Genomic DNA, 12,128 nt, shown 5'->3' with positions numbered 1-12,128 from the left:
ACTGTTTGTTCCTGTACAACAAGGGCAGGAATAATGCTGCCATCAGACTTTTTTCACAAGTCTCTGTGACCTGTTGTCATTTTTGTTTGCAGTTTGAGTGTTCTTCTTAAACCTGCATGTCCCACCCTGTGAACCAATTAAGAAGATGGATGGATGATTTTATGATTTCATATGTATATCATATTTTATATCTCTCAACAGATGTATCGTGTTCTCAGTATTTTTGCAATGTGATGTACTTGCAAGGGTATACAGTAGCAGTTTTCTAGTCTTTCTGACAAATCTTTAACTACAAGTCAAATTATTGGAAGCATTTTTACTGGATATTTGGCTGCTACCTCTTACTTTACATCATTTCTGCTTTATCATGCTGTCGAACTCAAAGCTGACATCATTGCTCCTGTCCAATCATCTTTCTGCTCGCCTTCTTCAAGTCAGTCTCCAGGCTGCATACTTTAAAGCTCACTACTTATTTATCAGTCTTCCTTGCAGATTCATTTGTGCAACCCACCTTCTCCCCATCTTGGATGCCACTGAATGTGCCATCCAAGCCTCCATCTATATCTTCACCACCACCGGTGTCTAGACTCTGGGTAGTCCTGCCCTTACTCCTATCATCACTGGGATTCAGTTATGCTTCAATGGGCCATCGAAGTCTAATCACCAAACGGCTTAATTGAATTATGTATATCGACAAATCGTATTCAACTCTTCCTAATGATATCTCCTTATTGAAAATACAACACTTTTATCAATGGCTAAACACTTTCAAATGTTTGACCACACACTCTCTATTTGGATGGATGCATTGGAGGCAACTCTAGGTTTAGTATCTTTAGTGTCACAGCAGCTCAAGTATGGGGCAGCATGCAAGACGCTTCTGTGCAACAAATATCCCTGGTAATCTTGGTAATCTTAGCTACTTCTAAAATTAAGTAAACAGTAAAGTAACTAAGTTACTTTTAAAAGGTGTAATCAGTAATCAGATTACTTTTTTAAGGTATCTATGCCATCACTGCGCACAGATCATCTGTCTCACACAACACCACTGCGACACGGTGACAGTTTTAGCAAATATGTAAAAACCAGATTTTTTTTGTAAAAGTTACATACTGCAGCTTTAATCTGTATAAGAGAGAAACTTGTGGCTTTAGTTCTTACTGTTGATGATCGTTTGCCATTTTTTCAGTTTTACACTTTTAGGTATGTGGTTTTGAAATAGCACCAATTTTTACAAAGATTGTTGTTGGTTTAAAAACAACATAATGTTATGTATTGTTTATGAAAGGCAGAGAAAAGTAAAAACTATTGTGATGAACTGGGAATAATTGTTTTACATTCTGTGATAAATGATGGAAGTCATCCAGGAGTATTAAATAAAGATGGTTACATTTATTTCAGCTCTGAGTGTTTAATATCTCTGATTTTATGGGAATGTGGATCTTTCAGATCAACTTGAGAAGTTATTTTCATCATGTTTCACTTTTATTGAGTCATGTACTGGGTACTGGTCTCGCCCTCCCTCGTACTTGGTCTCAAACCCTAAAAGTCTTGGTCTTGTCTTGGTCTTGATATACTCTGGTCTTGGGCTTGACTTGGTCTCAGGTTAGGTGGTCTTGACTACAACACTGATATATATTTATTAGGGGTGGGACTTTTAACGCGTTAATTTCGATTAATTAATTACAGGGAAAATAACGAATTAAAATTTTTAACGCATTTTAATCACACTTTGCACTCTGGAACGTTTCTCAGTGCACGAGTTCCAGGCATACAGATTATATCGACACACAATGTCCAAATTCAGGGGCCGCATCGTTCGAAGCATAGACATATATACTATGTCTGTATATACTATGTATATATGTCTATGGTTCGAAGGACCCAGCCCACGTAGACCGGGTCCTTCACAGTCCACGAAGACCACAAAGGCCGGAAGTGAGCATGGCTAGCATTCATATCAGTATCGCCTGCCCTCACCTCTGCAAAGCTCATGTTGCCCAGCAAAGTGAATGCAAAGCACAGCTGTGGAAAAGCAGCTGGTTAAACGGAGAACGAACATTTGCTCCTTTTTGTGGTTTAATTTTAATTATTTTTTTCTAAATAAGCTGTTAAAACAAGCATGACACATTTCTACATCAAGGAATACAGCTGAGCGAATGATTAATTTCCAGCTATATTAAGTGAGACATTAATGTTGACTAAAACTATCCAGTTATGATGCTTAGCTTTAATTTCAGGAGGTTGCTTATCACAGGAGCACTTCCACCCTTCATTGGTCTGTGTAGTAGACTGGTGGGAAAATAAACAAAATTTTGAAGTTTAAGCTTATGTATATTGATTCATTTATCAACCAAACTTAAATTAATATTTATCATGTTAAATATTTAAATGTGATTAAAATGCGATTAATTTCGATTAATTAATTACAAAGCTTGTAATTAATTCGATTAATTTTTTTAATCGAGTCCCACCCCTAATATATATATATATATATATATATATATATATATATATATATATATATATATATATATATATATATATAAAATCCCAGCTCACCCCTACGGGCAGTCTTTATTTCCTCCAAGCTCGGGTCCTCTACCAGAGGCCTGGGAGCTTGAGGGTCCTGCGCAGTATCTTAGCTGTTCCCAGTATTGCGCTCTTCTGGACAGAGATCTCAGATGTTGTTCCAGGAATCTACTGGAGCCACTCTCCCAATTTGGGGGTCACTGCCCTGAGTGTTCCGATTACCACAGGGACCACTGTTACCTTCATCTTTCACATCTTGTCCAGCTCCTCTCGGAGCCCTTGGTATTTGTCAAGCTTCTCGTGTTCCTTCTTCTTGATGTTGTCGTCACTTGGTATTGCAACGTCTATCACCACGACCTTCTTCTTTTGTTTGTCCACCACTATGGTGTCCGGTTGGTTAGCCATCACATGTTTATCTGTCTGTATCTGGAAGTCCCACAGGATCTTAGCTTGGTCATTCTCAACCACCCTTGGGGACGTATCCCATTTTGGCATTGGGACTTCCAGGTCATACTCGGCACAGATGTTACCGTATACTATGCCAGCCACTTGGTTATGGTGTTCCATGTATGCCTTGCCTGCTAGCATCTTGCACCCTGCTGTTATGTGCTGGATTGTCTCACGGGCATCTCTGCACAGCCTGCACCTGGGGTTTTGCCTGGTGTGGTACGCCCGAGCCTCTATCGATCTTGTGCTTAGAGCTTGTTCCTGTGCTGCCATGATTAGTGCCTCTGTGCTGTCTGTCAGTCCAGCTTTGTCCAGCCATTGGTAGGATTTTTCTATGTCAGCCACTTCTTCTATCGGCCAGTGGTACATTGTGCAGAGGCCTGTCCTTCCATGATGGTTTCTGTTCTTCGTCCTCTTCTTTCTCGGGTTTCTGCTGCCTGAGGTACTCACTAAGCACATGATCCTTTGTGGCCATCTTCCTGATGTATTCATGGATCTTCGCTGTTTTGTCTAGGACAGGGTTATAATAGTTTTGGATTTTACATTATAGTTTAGTTTTAGTTAGTTTTTACTTTTTTTTCTTTAATTCAGTTAGTTTTAATTAGTTTTCAGAGTGGATTTTCTCGTTTTTATTAGTTTTTATTTTTGGTTTCATGCTTAGTTTTAGTTAGTTTCAGTTAGTTTCAGTATTAGTTTTAGTATTTTCATACCTAATCAGGTGCAAGATTCAAGGCGCAAAAGTGACTGTTGTGTAATGAAAACTTGACAAAAGATACAGTTTAAAGAAATATATTCAACAACCAACTGTTCACAAGACATGCTAAATGTGTGTAATATTAAGGACACACATGAACATCAACAGGGAGAAACAAAGAAAAACATGAACTCCCAAACTCAATAAATTCTACAATAAACTCCACAATAAAGTTCAGCATCAGTGCAGCAGATTAACAACAGCTACATGTGGTGTTTGACAAAAACAAACTCTTTGAAGGAGTCAAAGCTCAAATCCAGCTGCATCCTGATGTTCTCACCACCTGAAGCTGCTTCTGTTTTGGAGCTAGCTTGGTTAGATGCTGCTAATTAAACCTGCAGGGTCTTTGCAGCCTCTGTACACAACCTACAGAAGTGTCCGACCTCATGTCCACATTTATGCTTGTGTAGCTGGATTGTGTGTGTTAATTACCTTGTGGTCGTGTGCAGGTGTTTGTACTCAAAGAACCTCCATACGGGACTCTGCCGCTTTCTCGGCAGACCGCAGCCATTACTTTGCGGACCAGCGCGGTGAGCGCACGCACATGCGCACTCACACACACAGCTGTCCTGTGGCGCTCCCAGCTTAAACTCGGAGAGCGGAAAAAATGATTTCATATCAATCCACAAGGCTTAAAAAAAAAACAAAACAAGTAAATGAAAGTCAGCTTATCGATAATTTCAGTTAGTTTTAGTTAGTTTTGTAAACTCACAATTCAGTTTTAATTAGTTATCGTTTTTTCCTTTTAATTATAGTTTTTATTTATTTCAGTTAACGACAATGTTTTTTCAATTTCAGTTTTCGTTATTTCGTTCGTTTTCGTTAACTATAATAACCCTGGTCTAGGATAATGGTTCTGACACTCATTAGTCCTCGACCTCCTTCCTTTTGCTTAGCGCACAGTCTCAGGGTGCTGGATTTAGGGTGAAATCCTCCATGCATGGTAAGAAGCTTTCTTGTCTTGGCTTCTATCTCCTCCTTATGCCAGCTTATTATCCCAGCAGGGTATCTAACAACTGGTAGGGCGTAGGTGTTCATTGCCTGGATCTTGTTCTTCCCATTTGTCATGAACTGGCTCAGCGTAAGTGACAAAGAGGGAGTCCACACAAGAGTTTTAGTTAAATAAAAAGGTTATTTATTAACCCTAGACAAGCAGTGCCCAATACGTCGATCGTGATCTACTGGTCAATCGCAAGAGGAGTTCAGGTAGATCGCACGGAACTCCCAGTGAAGTTGGGAAAAAAATGTAGATCACACGGCATTAAAAGAAGTAGAAGATGGACGATAAACTATCATCCATCTCTTTCGTTACCACCCTATGCATGTGCATTTAACCATGCTAGCTTTGCTTTAACCACTTTAGCAAACTGCCGTGTCTCAAAGCTAGTCTCCAGTTTGTTTTAAACAAAACTGAAAAAGGAAAGGAAAGGGTATAAAAATGAGTTCCGTAGCCGGTCCAAATAAGAAACCCAAAACTTACCACTTCCATACGGAATGGGAGGAGGATTTTTTTTTCACAGTGTCATATTCGAAGTGCATTTGCCTCATCTGTCAGAGCACCATTGCTATTCCAAAGAAAGGAAAGATAGAGCGTCATTTTTGGACTGTCCACAAAAACTATGACATTGACTTTCCTCATTGGAGTAAGGTAAGAAAAATGAATGTACACAGTTGAATTGTGCAATGTGGGTTAATGCACTTATGCAAGACAAACTAACATGTGTTATAGATGAAATTTAAATTCAATGAAAATATACTTTATCCCAAAAGCATATAATATGCAATAATAATGATTTAAATAATATAAAATAAATGTGCGTTTTGCATTTTTATTGTGGGTAGATCCTTTTGGCTTGGTCATCTTTTAAGTAGCTCGCAAGCTGAAAAAGTGTGGGCACCTCTGCCCTAGACCAAAAAGAGAGAAACATAGGCAGGGTTGACGCAAGATGAAGTGGAAGCCCGTGAGCAGCTCAACTGGGCCAACTTTCATAGTCTGGAAGACAGGTGAGCTGCATTAACTAACGATCCTCCCATGCCAGCCAATTATCAAAGAAGTCTAGGCCAGACCTCTGATAGTGGGAGGACCGTCACACATTCAGCTGACTCCTTAGGCCTTACTCTCTGTAGGTACTTGGAGGTTGCAGCTTTCCTAACGGCCTCTTCATGGTTCTCATTTGCCTGTGAGAGTCCAAGGTACTTGTAGCTGTTTTCAGTGTCTGCAATGTTGCCTTCTCATAGTGTAATCCCCTCAGTTCTGACTACTTTTCCTCTCTTAGTTACCATCTGACTACACTTCTCCTGTCCCAATGACATTCCGATATCATTGCTGTAGATCCTAGTGGTGTGGATCAGTGAATCATATCTCGTTCACTCCTGGCATACAGCTTGATGTCATCCATGTAGAGGAGGTGGCTGATATTCTCTCCATTTCGTAGTCAGTATCCGTAGCCAGTCTTGTCAATAATCTGGCTGAGGAGATTCAGGCCTATTCAGAACAGCAGTGGGGACAGAGCAGCTCCTTGGTAAATCCCGCACGCGATGTTGACTTGTGCGATTGGCTAGACGTTGGCCTCTAGTGTGTTTCTCTACATTCCCATTGAGTTGTTGATGAAGGCTCTGAGGGTCCTGTTGATCTTATATAGTTCTAGGCATTCCAGGATTCATGTGTGTGGCATAGAGTCATAGGCTTTCTTGTAGTCAATCTAGGCAGTGCACAGGTTGGGCAGTCTGGTCTTACTGTCTCGAATCACTGCTCTATCTACCAGTAGCTGGTATTTTGCTCCCCTGGTATCTCTGCCTATTCCTTTATGGGCACTGCTCATGTATTGTGCCACATGCCTACTCATTTTAGCTACTATGATGCCAGACAGGAGTTTCCATGTTGTACTGAGGCAGGTTATGGGCCAGTATTTGGATGGGACTGGTCACTTCTGGGGTCCTTGGGGATCAGGACCGTCCGACCTTCAGTCAGCCATTCTCAGTGTCTCTTAGCCTCTAGCAGCTGGTTCATTTATGCTGCAAGGTGCTCATGGAGTGAAGTTAGCTATTTGGCCAGTAGGCGTGTATCATGTCAGGGCCTGGTGCTGTTCATATCTGAGACTCTTTACTGGATGTCTGCCACTGTGATGGTTACTGGAGCCTGCTCAGGGAGGTTGCTGTGGTCTGCTCTTAGATCTGCTAACCCCTGAGCTGAGGTGTTGTGTGTTGCATCCTTCTCCCACATGCTCTTCCAGTATTGTCTCCAGCCTTGGTGGGGGTGCTGTTCTCATATTGTTCCCCTGCCACTGAGAGTATACCTTAGATGGTTTGGTGGAGAACATACGGTTTATTCTCCTGACTTCTATTTCGCTGGTATACCTCTTCAGACAGTTAGCCAAGGCTGTGAGTTTTTGCTTGGCAGTCTTTAAGGCCTCAGGTATGAACAGTCTGTTGTACTTCTTAGGCACGGCTTTCTTCACTGCACCTTTCTGCAACTCGGAGAGCTGGCTAACGTCCCTCCGTGCTGCCTTGATCTTAGCCTCTAGTTGTTGTTTCCATGGAGGGTACTGCTCCTTATTGCTGTTCATCTTATAGCCAAGCATTTCAAGGATCACTGTTGCCATGGTATACATCAACTGATTGGTTTCAATGATAGTCGTGGTAGGAATTGTCCGTAATACTGCATTTGCATCCTCTAGTAGAGAATGCGAATATAGCTAAGAGGGTACTTCAAGTAGTCTTGGTAGTCCTAGCTATGATCTTATCTTTCAGGTCAGCTGCTCTGATATTCAGCATACTGAATGTTATTACTGGGGGTTGGTACCCAATCTCTAAATAACCATAAATAACTGTTCTCAAAGAACAAGTGCACACTGCATCCACTAGTAGTGAATGTATAAGATGTACAAAGTGACACGTGGATACAAATTGAAAAAAGCATAAACAGATTTACCAGATAAATACTTATGAGTATCCTACGTTTGGTTGCAACATTATGCAGCCTATATGTGAACGTATAATGGTGGTGTAATATAATAGCAATAATTAACAATATTAATGTAGTTATGATAATAATAACAATGATAAACAATTGTGAGAATAATAACCAGTTGCAATAATTAACATGTCATTGGGGAATTTTTTTTTTTTTTTTTTGCATATACTTAACTACATGGAGTCTGTGTAATGGAACCCAAAGATGCTTCGGTATGTGGACCAGAAGAGTCAGGAATTAATCCACCAGATTAACCACACTACCACCTGAGCAGATTACCTACAGTATCTGAGCCACAGCCACCCCTAGTAGCATGTGCAGTGTGTTATTCTTTGGATTATTGTGTTTGTGCATTCATGCTAATTGCACTGACAGAATTTGACACATGCATGTTGCTGTATTGTTGCTTATTGGCCAGGTCTCTCTTGAAAAAGATCATTTTAATCTTCATGCCACCTGTTTAAATAAAGCATTATGGTTAATGGACTAGTTTTTATATAGCACTTTTCTACTCTATCTGAGCACTCCAAGCACTTATACATGTTTATATTCACCCATTCATACAAGCACTTCCATGTATAACTACTGTAAGCTAAGTGGTCTTATTGTCTAACATTCACACACATTCATACTTGCTTGCATCAGAGAACAACTTGGGGTTCAGTATCTTGCCCAAGGATACTTCGGCACGCAGCCCGGAGCAACCAGAAATTGAACCACCAACCTTCCGATTAGTAGGTGACCTGCTCTACCTCCTGAGCTACAGCCACCCCTATACAAAGCTGTTATAAAGCTGTGTTTTCTTTATATCTACCTGTGTGGTCTGATGTTACATATGGTAGTCTATGACTGTTAGGCTTTCTGCCATGTGTTAGCGCTGCACTGAAGCTGCACACAGATATAGTCTCAAGCTTGAAGATATTTACATTTTTATTCTGTTATTTGATCTTCAATAACCAGATTTACAAAAAAACCCCAAAACAAAACTACAGACTGTTGAGAGACAGTGAGGACAAAAGAGGAAGTAAACAGGAATGTTTGTCTTGAAAGCTGATCCATGATTCGTGCATCATTTCATCTTCACCTTTTAAACCGCACTGAAGCTATAAACTCATTTACTAACAAAAAAAAAGAAATGAAAAATTACATTCCACAAAAAAATCTCAAGAGTGCATGTATTATAATATGCTTTATAATAAGATTTAAATGTTCCAAGTATGTTTTGCTGCACACCACAAATAATCTAAAGAAAAAAAAATGACATTTCAATCTTGCATTTAATTCTACACCTCAAGAGAAGAACATCCAGTTTTAATAACAAATGAAACATGTCCATTTCTACTGCTGTGTGTTGTCCTACTGCTTTACACTGTAGTACACACATTGACTCCAGGTGTGATCCATCTGACTTCTTGATCTGTTGCTTGATCTGATGCTGACATGTGAAGCATCAGAAAAGAGCTTTACTGCTTCTTGGCAACCCTGGCAACACAAAATATATTAATAAAAATATCTAAACAGACTTATTTTTATAAACTGAACTGTAATAAGTCACCTTTGCATCTGCTTTGAGGGGACTGGCTTCAGACTCTGCAACATAAAAAATAAAAGCTTTTGGATTCAAAAATCAAAATTATGGAATAAGCTGTAAACTAATGACAAGACACCAGTTACCTGAAGATTTGAAGACGCATTTCTTGCCCATCATACACACAGAGAAAGCCAGCAATAGACTCAGGATGGAGGTGAAAGCAAAGGCGCTGATCCAGAAAGGAGAGAAAGAGGCTCCAACATTGTCTGCATGAAGTCACATATCAGAATTGGACTTTTCATCACATTTTCTGGTTTTAGAATTTTGAGTGGGAACTACTTTTAGTGAGCTCAGTCATGATGTTACTCACATTTTAAGTCCAGTTTGGTCCCGTTTCCAAACAGTATGTGTCCACATGAAGCAACAGCACAGTAGTAGGTCCCAGCATGAGACATGTTCGGGCTCATTATTGGCAAGTTGTAGGTGCAGTTGTATGATTGTTTGTTAGGTTTTCTCTCACATTGATCATTCAGACCTCCATGGGTGTAAATGAGTCCTGGGAAAGATTCTTCAGAGTCTTTAAACCAGTAAACACTGTGTTTTCCATCACAGGTCCCAGTGTGTACTGTACAGTTCAGAGTCACAGAGGCTCCTGGCTGGATGGTGTCAGATGCAGACTGATGGACTAAAGCTTTGATGTTTAAAACTGAACCTTTTACACTGACTGTAGTACCTTCTGCAAATTCCAGGATTAACGAAACCCGTCTTGCACAGTAGTAATTACCTGCATCTGAGATTTGCAAGTCTGTTATATGCAAGTGGTTTGTCCCTGTTTTTGAATCCAGGCTGAAGCGTGGATTATTCTTGAATTCACCATGAAAAGTGCCATTTTCTTTAAATACATACTGAGTAGAGATGAGCTGTGGTTTCTGTCCCAGACTTTGCTTGTACCAGTAGAACCTCGTTGCATCGTTGGCTTCATAGAAACATTGTAAAGTCACACTCTCACCAACATTAGCTGATACAAAATGTCTCTCTTGCTGATGAGATGCAGAGAAATTCTGATTACTCAACCAAACTGACGGGAATGAGACAAAGCAAACACAGCATTAATTTAAAGGGAAACAGTTCATTAACAAATGTGGATAATGAACAGTCATTTTCAATGTTGGAATAAAAAAATCTCACCTATATTTGCCAAGATCAGATATTTCAGACACAAAACAAACTTGGGAGGTGTCATCGTGCTCAGACCTCTGTGTTAAATAAAAAGAACCTTGACTTTTTTCCACTCTTTAGAGACAAGACTGCTTTTGATTGGCCATTGTAAAGTCATGTGACCTGCCCCCTGTATGAAATGTGTCTTCTCTGTACACAGAGGTTTGTTTCCGTGAACAGAATGTGACAGGTTCATAATGGTTGTGTCCTTGTGTGTTAGTATAACTGACACGCTCATGCTGTCCAGAGAAGGCAGAGTGTAATTAGGTCTGTATGAACTTTTCTGATGCTTGAAAACCACAAACAATGTCCACTCACTTTAATTGTTGAAGTGAGTTAAAACAAATTGCAACTTTGGACAGGGTTTTGAATTCCAGTGTGGTACTGTGATAGGACGCCACCTGTACGTAAGTGCAGCCATGAAATTTCCTCACTGCTGAATATTTCAGAGCCAGCTGTTAGTGGTATTATAACAAAGAGGAAGTGATTGGGAAAGACAGGAATGTCTCATTGACATTTACAGAGACCAAAACGAGCTGCTCTAAGATGCGCCTCAGAACAGGTAAACGAGGGATCTGTGGAGCTACAATAACAAGGATTTCAGACCAAAGCATTGCAGTACTACTTTATATATAGAAGTGTATGATTTACATATGAAAAGGAAGGATTTAAAAGCATGATATGTCCCCTTTAAGTCTGGTTTACCATTAATAAAAACAGAAATTGTTGGTTCTTATTCATCCCATAACTTTCTCATGTGCCAAACCATGGTACGCCACTTCAGCTGGTGGGCTAAACCACATGAGAGGGTGGTGTTTTCACTGCACGACTGGATGGACAACTTAGTTTTTATGCAACCAATGGCCAATGGCCTCCATTTGCTGTTACTTCTGGCTCAAAAAATAAATAAATAAATAAACTAATATGGCCAAAACTTTACAATACTTACATCACATGAACAGCGCGGAGCAGTCTGAGAGTGCTTACCTCCAGTCAGTATTTACTAGAAGTATTCATTTTAATAATCTTGTATTTTGTAGATATTCTTTTTTTTTTCTTTGTTCTTTTTAAAGGTACTTTAAGAAGTTTGTAGTCCAGTAAAAATCAGATAAGGGTAGCATGACGGTTGTTTACTTTGGTGACACAGGCATTATGTAGGAGCAGATAATGGATAAAAGGTGATATTTTGTAAATTACTACATTTGAATAATTTAAGGTTATTATATAATATCCTGGATGAAGTATATTTAAAGTATATTTCTTACAAAGTAGTATATTATCTTTCTCTTGACAATATCTTCTTTAAAGATGCAACACATTTTGACCATGAAAGACTAGCAGATGTAAAATGTAAAAATGAGATCAGAAGTCAAATGTATCATAATAATTGGATGCAAACTATAACTAAACATTAAGAATCCTCCTTATATTATTCTCTATATGACTGTATGTTGTCAATATAATCAATGGCTGACAGAAACATACTCTTAATAATAATGTTTGATATAGCATTATTATCACTTTGACCTTCAGATCAATCTAATAACCTCGAACGAGAGCTCAGAGGTCAAATGTGACACAGTATTTTAAATCTTCATATCGTCACCTTTTTAAAATAACAGCCTAAGTCATTTTTTTGATGAAAGTTTTATTTTTTGTTGAGTTTTTTGTCT

General features: G+C 39.4%; 1 protein-coding gene across 1 annotated transcript; it reads right to left on the bottom strand.

The window, feature by feature from the left end:
- Positions 1–9,156: 9,156 nt before the first annotated feature.
- Positions 9,157–10,489, bottom strand: LOC115797591 (uncharacterized). The gene is made up of 4 exons (XM_030754190.1): positions 10,426–10,489; positions 9,608–10,315; positions 9,381–9,503; positions 9,157–9,188 (listed from the first exon to the last, which is right to left on the bottom strand). Exons 1-4 carry the CDS (start codon positions 10,478–10,480, stop codon positions 9,157–9,159), a joined length of 918 nt encoding a protein of 305 aa, XP_030610050.1. The 5' UTR covers positions 10,481–10,489.
- Positions 10,490–12,128: the final 1,639 nt, after the last annotated feature.

This window comes from Archocentrus centrarchus, chromosome 18 (genome assembly GCF_007364275.1).
Source record: "Archocentrus centrarchus isolate MPI-CPG fArcCen1 chromosome 18, fArcCen1, whole genome shotgun sequence".
Lineage (NCBI taxonomy): Eukaryota > Metazoa > Chordata > Actinopteri > Cichliformes > Cichlidae > Archocentrus > Archocentrus centrarchus.
Note: the sequence above shows the minus strand (reverse complement) of the source record. Positions and strands in the feature narration are given on the sequence as shown.

Bases quoted from the DNA above. Each gene is read 5' to 3' on its own strand.
- LOC115797591 (XM_030754190.1), bottom strand. From the start codon at position 10,480: ATGACACCTCCCAAGTTTGTTTTGTGTCTGAAATATCTGATCTTGGCA. The intron at 10,316-10,425 runs GTGAGATTTTTT...CATTCCCGTCAG, and splicing joins TCTGATCTTGGCAAATATAG to TTTGGTTGAGTAATCAGAAT. The intron at 9,504-9,607 runs GTGAGTAACATC...GACTTCATGCAG, and splicing joins GACCAAACTGGACTTAAAAT to ACAATGTTGGAGCCTCTTTC.